The sequence below is a fragment of the Prinia subflava genome, chromosome Z (assembly GCF_021018805.1).
Source record: "Prinia subflava isolate CZ2003 ecotype Zambia chromosome Z, Cam_Psub_1.2, whole genome shotgun sequence".
Classification (NCBI taxonomy): Eukaryota; Metazoa; Chordata; class Aves; order Passeriformes; family Cisticolidae; genus Prinia; species Prinia subflava.
Window position 1 is genome coordinate 44238681 of NC_086283.1, and position 12971 is coordinate 44251651.

The 12971-nt window shown below is 37.9% G+C and overlaps 1 protein-coding gene across 1 annotated transcript in view; it reads right to left on the reverse strand.

Moving 5' to 3' along the window:
* Positions 1–6083: 6083 nt before the first annotated feature.
* Positions 6084–12971, reverse strand: part of TTC39B (tetratricopeptide repeat domain 39B) — a 72239-nt gene continuing 65351 nt past the window's right edge. Inside the window, exons 17-19 of the mRNA XM_063422250.1 lie at positions 11976–12093; positions 10877–10993; positions 6084–9864 (exon numbers count right to left, since the gene is read on the reverse strand). Of these exons, the coding sequence (XP_063278320.1) occupies positions 9768–9864; positions 10877–10993; positions 11976–12093 (332 nt within the window). The 3' untranslated portion in view covers positions 6084–9767. The remainder of the gene's footprint in view (positions 9865–10876; positions 10994–11975; positions 12094–12971) is intronic.

Below are 12971 nucleotides of genomic sequence, written 5' to 3' on the forward strand. Positions count from 1 at the left end.
AGAGGGGGAAGAGGGGAGAGGAGAGGGAAAGGGAGCATCAGGAGGCCTCCAGGGGAAGAGGGGCAAAGAGGGCGAGACCCCTTGCCTTAGCACTCTTAACACAGAGGTTCAAAGGGGCGCGGTAACATTCCCCAGCCAATGAGGTTACAGATAACTTGATACTGCAGGGAGGGTACAGACTTGGGATAAACCATACATTTTCCAGGGGTGAGCTAGAGCAAACCATTTCCATAAAATGCAATCCCACAGTGTAGGGCTCCCTTGCGGGTTTTCTTTTGGTGTCCTTGTTTTCCAAGAAGTCACTTTGCTGCACATGTTTTTGCTTTCTAGAGCTGGGACAAGAAGAACAAAGGGGCCCTGCAGGAAGAGCAGAGAAGGAGCCCCAGGCAAGAAGTGATCCCGACGCATCCCCCTCTCTGCCAGATGTCCGGTAAAAAGATGGCAAAGAGGCCACAGTGCTGGAGGCCCAAAGAGCAGAGGTATGGCAGCTGCACAAAGCCTGGCACAACGTGTCTGGGAGAGGTAGGCAGTTTTACATGAGGCCAAGGAACTGCTGTACCTCCTCCTGACAGCACAGCTCTGCAGCCTCCCTCCACACTGACACATGCTAATGCCTCCCAATGCCTTAGGCCTGTGCTTCATGAATTTATAAAGTACTTACAAATTAAAGCAGCAGCAAGGGAGCTGACAACTTGAGAGGCCTTTTGCTCAGATCCCAGCTCATCCCAGCTCCCTCCAGTCTCTTTCAGGGCAGCTGTACTGTGCAAGAGGGGCCGATGCAAAGCAGTGTCTTTGCACAGCTAAGAGGGAGATTCAGCAATTGCTCCCTTCCTCCTCTAGGCTGTCTCTTGCCGCCACTCACCTCCAGAATTTCTGCTTTAGGCATCCCCACCTTTGTCTCCAAACACCCATTAGAACTCCACAGAGCCGCTGGCAAAGGCCAAAGCCCTGACAAGCCTTTCTGCATCCACAAGATAAAAGGAACTCGCATGGGTTCCAAAAGATGGAATTTAGCTTGTGGCTCCTGGCTTTGCCTCTCTAATCCAAATTTGTGGCTGAAGGATTGAAGTTTGCTATCCCCAAGAGAAAAAGAGAAGGGAAAGACAGCAAGAAGAGGCTTGGCTAGAAAACAGGGAATACCAGCTGGAAAGGAAACAGAGGAGGACAGACCAGAGAAGACTGGAGAAATGCAGGAGGCTCCAGCAGACCAAATAGCTCAGGTATGGATGGCCCAGGCTGTGCTGCCCACCTTTCTCTCCACACTGCCCTAAGTCAGCCCAAGGCACCGGCAAGGGCTGCTGAGGGCTGCTGCTGGGCAGGGCTTGGCAAGAGCTCCATGGCAGCTCTGCAGGGGCTCTGCAGCCCTTGGCCTCCTCTGTGCCCACGTGCTGAACCTCTGCAGGAGGACAGCTCTGCATGGGATGAAGTGGCCGAGGGAGAGGCTGTGAAGTTGGTGCAGCTGGAACTCCTCTCCCTCTAGTTCTGTTTCTAGATGTTTACAGTGACATGCATCCAGAGAAAGTTTTCACTCTAGAGGCCGCTCTTTCACATCATCTATGTCTACAGATAATTAGGTAAGTCTCTCAGTACTTGTTAGAAGCATATGTTGCTTTGTCACCTCTTTCCCCACATTCTGGAGCCTGACCCATGCGTTTGGGTTCTTGCAGCCACACTGGGTTCTTCAGCCCCCAGTGCTCAACCTGGCAGTGCTGGTTGTGCAGTATCGACAGCCTCTAGCTGGGCACAGAATGCACATGGGGAAGAGGAATTGCCACCAGTGGATCTGGTGGCAATGATTTGGGAGATCAGGAGAAACCTGCCTGAAAGATCTCCCTGTGTTCAGGTAACTCCCCTGATGGGAACAAAAGGGTCTGGATTGAGAACATTTGAATGTTGTTGCATGGCTGAGAAGCAAAGGCTTCTTGAATTCCAAGCACACTGGAATCCACACGGACACACTGGGTGGATAATAGTAGAGGACTGTTTGGCACATAGAAAGCAGGAGTTACAGTGCAGAGTGTTTTCTGTGAGAACCAGTAGGGCTACTGACCCAGGCTACTACCATGCAATTTGGGTAGCAGCTGCCAATATTTACTTAGGACAGTTCAAGTGTTCCTTAAATGTTCACTATGAAATAGCTGGGAGACAGAGCCTACAGCTACACTGATCTATTTTCTGACAACCAATGCTTTTGATTATAATAGTTAACAATGCAATGGACTGTCATGGCTATAAATTTTCACATATTGACAGAGCTGTCAAAGCCAACAACATTGTAACTTAAGAACTTCCAGAAGGAATAGCTACTTCCGAAACTGTGTAATACCCCTGCAGGTTCTCCCTGTTGCAAAGTGAGCAGTCGGGGGGTTTTTGGTTGGTTGGTTTTCTTTTCGGTTTTTGCTTGTTCGTGAGCTTTTTGATCTTTGTTTTAGGACATCTCCACCTCTGGATTCCATTTAGTTAGTGAGTACTCTGCACTATAATGTCTATTTCTAGACACCATTCTGTCAATCCTTGTGATAGAAGTATTTTTTAATCCTTTCATATTATTCTATTTGGTCCCACAGTCTAAGATGACATCAATTGTTCCCGTGCTACAGAAACTCCTATCCAACATATTCTTACTTCTTATCCTCCACACATGAATTTCTCTTATATTTTCTCCCTTTGCTAGTGGCTATCATCTTTCCCAACTGAGTGGGGGCAAATGCCACAGCCAGCAAAGACAAGCAGGTATCTCAGCTGTACTTCATTCCAGGGAAGCATGGAGCTAGACACTCATGAAAAACAAAAGATTTTTCTTTGAAGATTCCAACCAATTTCACACAGTCTAGCGGAGAGGTGAGAATAGGAATCCAACCTTGCTGTCTTAGGAAAGCAGTAAAAATGCAAGGAAAAAAAAAATAAAGCAAAGCTCCTTTTTCAGCTGCAGAATTCTCCAGAAGGAAAACAGCAGTTGACAAATTCTCACTATTGCAATGGGGTTTCATATACCAGAAACACTGGGCATGCGACGGTTTCCAAAGTCCATCAAGACAAAATTACCATACGACACACCAGTGGACATTCAGATCGGTAGACCTAATCTCACTTAGGTGTATAGGTAAGATTCCTGAAATTAAGGAAACTTGCTTGTTTCAGAAACCAGAATGCTATTTTTTATCCTGCCAATATAAATGAGTAAAATTTAAACTCAATTTAGCAGTGAACCCAATACCAAAAGTGGTATCTTTATTGCAACATACTCTTTGGGTAACACATCAAATAAACACAGAAGCTTTAATTAACAACAGAAAGGGAAAAAAAAGATAGAAAATAGAACATTCATAATGTAAGGTCCATCAATTTACCAAGTAGCAGTGAAAATCAGAAGTGTTTAGACAAGAAAATATATAACTTGATTTTAAATAGATTGCTTGACTCCAAACTCCCAAAGGTATCAATGGAGAGAGATATCTCCTAGGGAGAAAGACATGAGAGGATGGTTGATGAACATCTCAGCATGAACTGGCAACGCATACTTGTAGCCCAGAAAGCCAAACAACCCTGGGCTGCATCAAAAAAAGCTGCCTGGCCAGGAGAACAAGGGAGGGTGGACTCAGGACCTTTAGTGACAGAACAAAGAAGAGTGAGTACTTGAAGGAGGGGAAATTTGGATCAGAGATTAGGAAGAAATTCTTTACTGTGGGGGTGGTGAGGCACTGGAACAGGTCGCCCAGAGAAGCTGTGGATGGCCTATCCCTGGTAGGGCTGAAGGCCTGGTTGGACAAAGCCTTGAGCAGTCTGGTTTAGGGTGAGGCGCCCCTGCCCACGGTGTGGGGTGGGGTTTGGACCTGATGACCTTTAACATCCCTTCCAAGATGTAACATTCTGTAAGTAACTTTTCAAATACAGCATATATCCAGCATTTTAAATTAGCTTATCTGGCTGTTTCACAGATTTCCTTAGAAGACTGACTTGTTCAGTAAGAGCAGTAAGTTTTCTTTTTCGGCCAAGGCTTTTTTTTTTTTTTTCTGCCTAAACTATTAAAATCTCAACTTGTAACAAAACAGCCTGTAAGCTGATATTCACTAGATGTATTGTCATAGGCCTCCAGAGTACACTGCATTTAAAGTAATGTCCTGATGTAACTGTTCATCTTCTATAGCCACACTGAACTCCCCACAACACATTTCATTTTCACATTTTTTCCTTTTCTTTCAACTCACAAAAATCTGATTTAAAGCAGCTTCTACTTCAAAGATTCATTATAAAGTAGACACAATGGTGTTATTAGTATTACTGATCGCAATAAATGAAGTTTCTTCCACAGCATATGAAGCGTCTAATAAAATTAATGTAAACTATTGGAGGAGTACTTTCCATTTGGGTTGTGAAAAGAAACTGATCTTGAATTTTATGCATATTATTAAAAAAAAAAAAGAGTCTAAACTTTCTTTAAAGTATAAAACCAATTAATAGTAGGTGAAGGAACATCTGACATTCTCTCATTGTCAAGAATAAGTTTTCAATGTTCCTATGTAAAAACTAGTACAGATGTATTTGAAGCAACTTTATTGGTATGACTAGAATTTGGAGATTTAAGCCATGCATCTTTTCCAAGTAAACTTGAGCATGTATATTCTACACCATATATAATTTTAAACTATAGCTAGATTACTTTTTAGAATACTGCTTAAGTAAGTTCATCAATGCATGCAATACAGAACTTCTTTTAAAAGAGAAACAATCAAATCAAGGCAGGCTGGGTGTTAAAAATGAAAGTTTTATATCTGTACCTGAGTCTATTTAAGCATTGTGTTTTGCCTGGACACAAGTTATATCACCTTGAGCAAAACTGTAATGAAAATAAAATCATACTTAAATTCATACTGCCCTCTTTTCTACAACCAAGTTTAATTCTGAAGATCACCTAATACTCTGGAACAAGTTACACCTAACTGTGTAAGCTATATAAGTAACATTAACCTAATTTTACATATCCTTCCACCCTGACTGTAAATACTGAAGTAATAATCATTTAACTATGTCAATAAAATTATCCTTATATACTCTTACATCCACTTTACAGTAAGAAAATTGAGTTTTGAGGTCCACATTTACATGCTCAAGCAGGTAAGACCACTAACCTCTCAGGATTTTAGTAAAACCTTAACTTCTCCCACAGACACATGACATGAACACTGAGTATTCTTCACACTTAAATGGCACAGATATTGAATCTGGCACACTATAATTTTCATAGAACAGAAGACCTGACACAGAAAACAGAAACATCTCCTACTGCTTATGTGTTTGACACAGTTCTCTCTTTAGGTGACTAAATCTAGGAAGGTGTTCCTATCTCGGATTACTAGCTGACATGTATTTCTCCACAGAATGGAAGTACGCACTTAAACAACTACAAAAAGGAAAGTATTTAATCTTGTAATCACTAAGCATCAAAAATTGTTATGCTAACCATGGACTGTTGACCTTTTTTTCCAGAAGGTACTCTTCTATCAGCTGCAAAGTTAAGAGCCACACTGTTTCTTTATAAAGTTGTCCTATAGTGTTTTTTACTAGATTAAGAAAAAAAACAAACCTGAAACCCAAAACAATTTTTAAAAAATCCCAAAACACCAGCAGCACAACAAACCCCCCCCAAACAAACAAAAAACCTTCATCGCTTATTTATATTTCCTATCTACAGTCAAAAGACTCTTTAGTCACTCAACAGACCTTGACAGCTTTGTACAACCTCTAAGTCTGGACAGGTTGTATAAGAGCTCTAAGCCTAAGGTAGCATTTTTAAACTAGAGATAAGGACTTTTTTGATGATGATGCTTTGGTACATCTCAGCTGAATGTTTCTGATGTACAAGTAGAACACAGTGCCAAATGCAGCACACGGTAGCACAAGCGTATGTGATTTATTCCTCTGAAGTCAAAATCCATTCCAGTGCATCACAATGGACATGCTCTTTAACCAGAACATACCTTATTCCTCATTTTCTGTTTTTCTGCCTTCATTGTTTACTCATCAAGTACCAGATAAGAACATGTGCAAACCTCAGTAGATTAGAAGCAAAAAGACTGCAGCAACCAGGGCAAATATAAACATTCTTTGTTGAACTAAGCAGTGTAAGAATATACAGAAACAAAATACACGAAACATTAAGATTAGTAGCAAAATAACTGCAAAGTCTAAGTTGAATTTGTTACAAGAAATTACTTGTTGTACACGTTACTTTGCAAGGTGTTTTAGAAATGCAACAAGATCTGATTATTGTACATTTCTCTGGCCATAAAGTGCTACATACACCTGCTACCCCATATGTATTAGAACATGTATGTAACAATCTTGCATCAGCTTTAACATACACTTGCTTTCAATTTCTGTTAAAAACTGATGAATAAAGACTTACAAACCATAGCACAATGATCTTTCAACAGCTTAAACATTTGATTGATATGCACAGACAATAAGTTTTTTATAATAGTTTCTAACTAGGCAATTCTTAATCAAAGAGAAGCTTTGTCCTATAATCAGGCTAATTTATTATTGCTTACTTTAAAAAAAAGGTACATTTATTATCAGAAATAACTAAATTATCTTCTGTCATAATGTAACTGTAATCTTAGCCTTGCTTGTTTAAACTAACAAATTAAATTTGCTCTTCTATATAATTCCTACTATTATCAGGAGAGGCTATAGCATCATAAGTAAATGATCAGCTTTGCTCAGTTAAGTCTCAGCACAATATTCAAAATTCCCATGGAGGATGAGCATGTGCAGTGAATATTATAAACAGCAGTTAAGACTAAATCAGAGCTGTATTTAAGGCCCAGTACAGAATACACCAATTAAAAAAAAAAAAAAAAAAAAAGAAAGAGAGAAAAGAAAACAGAAGCCACATATCTTTTGTCTGAACTCTGAGTCTGAAATCACTTAAGTCAGATATAAGTCCTAAACAGTACTGCATCACTGATGCATTGTGGCTAGGACACATGCACTTTTCAGCAGCATTTGGAAAACTAAGCATCTCTTGCAGCTCTGTGGAGACCTGCCTTAACTGAAGGCTTACAAATCACTTTCACACATTTATATTTCCATTGTTAACAACTTGGAAAAAAAAATGTCCAGAAAAAAGCTTAAAGCTAAGAATCCTGATCCATCAATCTTTCTAGCAAAGTTTGGAACAGCAGCAGAGAAAGGAGACAAGCTCTACACAGCACTAAAGATTAGGTCCTCAAAACACTACAGAGAGTGCTGGAAATTTGTGTCAATGAGTGTGGTCTCCGCAGGAGTGCAGAAAGGCTAATCCCAAAAGAAACACAGTATAACATACACAGAGAACTAATACCACCTTCGGAAGGCTGAACTGAAGAAAATAGTTCTTTTTACTCTCTCTTGTCAGTAACATCACCCATGGAAAAAAGTACACTGCTTCTTGAAGCTTTGTACTAAACTTCGAAAAAAATCAGTTTCTAAGGAAGATCCTTGTTGACTTTTTGTTAATTTTGATTTCTACATCAAATCACCCATAAAACATTAGCTGTAGACATTTCCCACAAAAACAAGAGATCGGAGACTACATCATGCTCCTCTCTGAGAGTCTGTAGTCCCAGTTATAAATCCTCTAGAGTGAAGTACTACTTGGAACACCAATCAATGAAGTTTTACTGGCAATTGTTCCCAGCACCTTCCACAGAAAAAAAGAAGCAGACCCCAATCCAATAATCAGATTAAACCAAAATAACCTGAACTGAACATATAATGCCCACATATGCACTGAAAGTATTTTCTGAAAATATATGAATCTATGCTCTACAGCTTAAAATCAGATATATATAAATGGGGAAATTTTTAGAGAAGTCAATTGACAGCATATGCTAATCTCTGTTTTGAAGTTTAGCTGCATTCAACTGAATATATTTGAAAACAAGCATGTTTATTTTATCAGTAATTCAGTGTCTTGGGTATCTAAGCTTCAAACCTACATGTGTATAATTTTACACAACAACTTAGTTACACATGTAACATTAGTTACAATAGGCACAAATCCAAACCAACAAAGAAAGACCTTGGATCAGTTTTCCATTTTGAAAGACCCATTATATTTATTTAGCTAATATTTTTAAACTCTTACTTATCGTGTAAATATACCACTGTATTACAGAATTATAAGCAATTAAATGACCCCATTATTTATAAGTCATAGAAGAAAACTGTGCTCTCAGTAACCTGAGAAGAATTGCTATAGCATTTAGATTATACTGACTGATTAGAAACTTCAGTTTCTCATTTACTGGGGACACATTTTTCATCCATTTCTTTTATCCTGAATTTGCTTGGGTGGTAGTTAAGGGCAGAAAATCACATACATGAGCACAGGAGCTATGAATTTACTGTGCAGAAGTAAACATATTGGGCATGGATAAAATATGAAAATGGCAAGTTTTGCAATAGCTAGTGAAAGAAGTTATTTGGTGTATACTTAAATAAAAATCAAATGTATTTTTATTTTTAAGAACAGACAGCTAAAGAATCTGTGTATCTAAATAAATGGGAAATTCAATTTGATATTGCTGTTTGCATATAAGCATGAAAAAAAAAATGCATTCACTTACAGAAACTCAATTTTACTGCACATTTTTGGTAGAAGTTAGACTAGAATATGCACATTTTTTAACTGCAAGTTTAAAAGTGGATTCACTCTGATGCACAATAAACTTCTGTTAATATGAATTACAACTCTTTATTAGGAAAATACATAAATCCACCAATTTTTTAATTTACTTTGGCTGGGATCCAAGAACAGAGAATACCAACTAGGGCGCTAGTCTATAAATATTAAATGATCGCTTCAAAAAGGAAAAGAACAATCCTTTCTCCAGATCCATGACAGGATAGATGGGAAGCAATCAGTTTCAGTTGTGTCAAGATGTGTTTGGGGTAGACACCAGGCAAAATTTCGCAGTCTTTTCTCAATGGGAAAGATATCCTGTGTAAGTTGCAAAATTACTGTTCTCAGTGCTTTTTGTTGTTGTTATTAAACAGGTGAAATAAATCTGTCAGGATCAACTTAAGACTGCTGGTTCTACTTTAGAACAAGGACATAATGTCCTTTGTAGCTCTGCTTTTCTACAAGTGAAAAATATCCCCTGTAAGCACTTCTTTTGAGTGAAACAGGGCTGCAAAGACATTTTAAGTGTAGCCCTGCTTAGCTTCATGTGGCAGAGTAAATATATTGCACTTCAGACATGTTCATTTTGTTCCCAAAATGAAATTAAGTGAAAGAGGACTAATTCTTTCCTCTGGAACACAAATTTCAGAGTATGGTATGCCAAAATCTGTGGGTAAGGTTATCTGCAGACATTGCATTTTTGTTCCAGAGGGAAAAAAAGTCTCAAGTGTGCTGCAGAAAATCAAACTTTCGAAAAATGCAGAAATTATCACCAGTTCCACTGCATAACCTGCATCTGTTCTTAGATAAAAAAAATAAAGTATTTTCATTAAGCTTTATTGCACCATCACCTTTTTTTAAAAATATCCCCCATTCAAGTCAAATATTAAATTATTTTTATCAAACAAAATATAAGGTCTTCTTTAAAAGAGCATGTAGATACATTATAGGCGCTATACAGAAAATGTTTAAAGGAATGACATACATCAAATCAGGAGTGACAGAAAACAATCATTATGTTCTTCTCTATGATTAAAAAAAGATTGCAAAGAGATCGTGTAGGCTATTTATTGTATGCATGAAAAGCATCCCTCCTCATTCAAGGTGTTGAAGCAGGTGACACCTTCAAGCTGTCAAGTGCTGCATGAATTCTGAAGTGCAACCTGGATTCCATTGAATATTCCTTGTAATTGTTTCTGCAAAACAGACAACTTACTTTAAGAAAAAGATGTTTGGACTGGATTGTTTTCACTTCATGTGTTTGTAAGTTAACAGTCTTTATTCCTTCAACAGGAAACAGAGATTGACACATGGATGAGTTACAAAACATTTAAAGCTACATCCACAAATTGAGCAAACAAGACTTAGACCAGTACTAAAATTAAATGTCCTGAAAAACTGAACTCGTGTCTTAGCACCTTTCTCACCTATTTTAATCCTTTTAACAGCCCTCCCAATTACTGAAATTTGCTGTGAAAAAACAAGCCAAAATACTACAGGAAAGACTATTAGTAGAAAATATATGTTGCAACTCAGAACACAATTCAGCCAGGGTAATAAACGTCCTATTTACAAAAATCTCATTCTGTAAATCCCATCTCCCTGAAACAAACAAACAAAAAAACCCATGAGGGGACACTATTACAGGACTGAGCTACTTTTCTGTAAACACACGGGACATTCTGTCTCATACTACAATCTACAAATGCTGCAAACATGCTGCTCTACAGTAAATTAAACTCTCAGCTTCGGTGGTCTTCTGTGACACCATGTGAAAGGAAAAAGGGGTGTGGTCAGACTGGTGTACTGGCTTTTAACCTACTCTTATGAACACCTTTAAGTGGAGCTGATTTAATTCCCACAGCTGCCCTCTGGGGTATACAGAATGGTATATATCCCTTCCCTGGACTCTCCAGCTTCACTCCATGCACGCAGTAGACCCTCAGCATCTCTGAAGCCAATACGAGAAGGAAACATTTTCCCTTCATACTGTCTTATTTGAATCTGTCTACTCCACTGTGTCTGAAGGACAGTTTCATGAAACTGCAAAATTCAACTATATGGGACAAGTTCTGCAAATCGAGAACACAGATTTATAATTACCTGTATTTTGCAAGAAAGCTGTCAGGAAGAAAAAAACATGCACCTTCATTGCTACAAATACACAGCTATTCTTAATTTACAAGGTGATTTTAAAAATCCACTTACTTTGCAGTTTCTATGTATCTTATTGCTTTTTCTCTCTCATCCTGTTGTTTGTACAGAAGACCCAATTCATACAGCGTGAATGGCACCAAGTAACTGTCATATTTTATTTGCTTCTCACTGTAAAACCAGAAAAATACAGAAATGGTTACTCACAACCCTGTCTCAAGTGACCAGTTAACTTCTAAAAGGAATCATTCACTGCTGCTGCCTGTAATAGCACACAGCCAGAAAAAACATTCTCTTTCTTTTTCTAAGCCTACTTTACTTTATGAAGAACTGTTGTCTTTACATTTTTTAAAATATCTCAGCTATAAATGCCTGCCTGTTGCCATCTACCTTTGGCAAATGATGTTTCACGAATAGTGTTTCTTTAACTTGGAACCAATCAAACCCCTCCACCCTGTAACTTGCCATGTGCTTGACTAAACTCACAGGGGATCTCAGTAAGAGAAAACAAGACAGCAAGAGAATCAAAATACACGTAATTCTCAATGACAAATTCTATTATTAATTATTAATTTTTCTAAATCACTTGTAAGAAACACTGCATGTGTAAAAATGCTTCTTTAGCTCAAATACCTAACAACTTCTAAGTTTTCAACTACAACCAGAACCCAACCCATGTTTTATATAGAAAAGATATTACAGCTGGTAGGGATCTGACACCTGAAAATGCATAACACAGGAAAAAACAGTCTTCAACTAAAACATGTAACAACAACCCATCTACATGGGAAAGTGTTAACTACTGAAGTACTAAATACTGAAGTAAAAAAAAGCAACCAAACAGGAAACGTATATGAATTGTCCTTACTTACAGGTAGCTCTGCAAATACAATTCCAAATGTATTTGGGTATGTTATCTGGCAGTTTGATTTACATAGCTGCAAACACCACATATATAAAGCTATAGTAAGTGTTAAGTTGCTGTAGAAAAACACCAGCAAAGTTTTCTGGTTCTCTAACTACTTTCAGAGGTATTTTAATTCCAGCTTCTTAACACAATGTTTAATTTTTCAAAATTCCAACATGACACCTGCCACAGGTGTATCACAAACGTCACCAAAAGCTAGAAAATCTATTTCTGTTATTTTTTTACCTTTGAATTACTTTACTGAAACATAATTCAGCTTGCATGAGTCTTCCCAAGTGTTTCAGGCAGAGGCCTTTCAGAAGCTGCAACATGCATGCATCATCCACATAGTATTCATTGTGATCTAACAGTAAAAGTGAGACAGGTCAAACAATTTGAAGACGTCATGAAAAGGAAAACTAGATTTTCAGTAGAGAATATGTAGTCAGACTAAGGACATTGTTTCTCACATTCTACACCTCAAAATTAACATAACCTTCAGGCATGATTTAAAATACTGTCTAGTAAATTAGATGTGTCCATGACATCCATATCTTTCTCTTGAAAGACAAGCAAAGAAGAAATAAGAAGAATTGAAGCATACAACAAACAGGCATAAACTTCATTAACTGGAGATTAAACAGTCATTAATTAAATACATTACATTACATAAACAGTCATTAATTAAAGATTTCTTACTTGCAATAGCTAAAACTACATTGAGACAGAAACCATCACGTTATCTTAATAGCTTCCTCTGTTACAGAGCACTGGCAGATCTCCAGCAGCACTAGTAACATAAAAAACCTGTAAAACCACACAACTCTGTCCTACAGAACACTTCAGAAGCATCATTTTGCAGTATAAATTCAAGAAACCAGGTTTACTAGTATTTTTATCATCTCTAATGTTTGAGAAGCTTCAGTAGCAGTGTATAATATTTGAGGAATTCAATAATTTTGCATTCAATAGGACTAAAAATACCAGATGAAAGAGGGTATTTGAATCAATTCAAAATTTACTTAACAAGTGTGATCCTTTTTAGTTCCCTTTGTTTGTGGTATTTGCTGGGTAAAAGGAAGGAAAAGAAAGGAAAGAAAACACATATGGATAGACAGATGGCACCACATACATTAGCAATTCAGGAAGCAAAACACTCTCCCTTCAGATCATGTTGTTTACAACTAATTACCAGCTCTCTAAGGTCACATTAATTTTTTCCTTAACAGTCTGCCAAAGAAA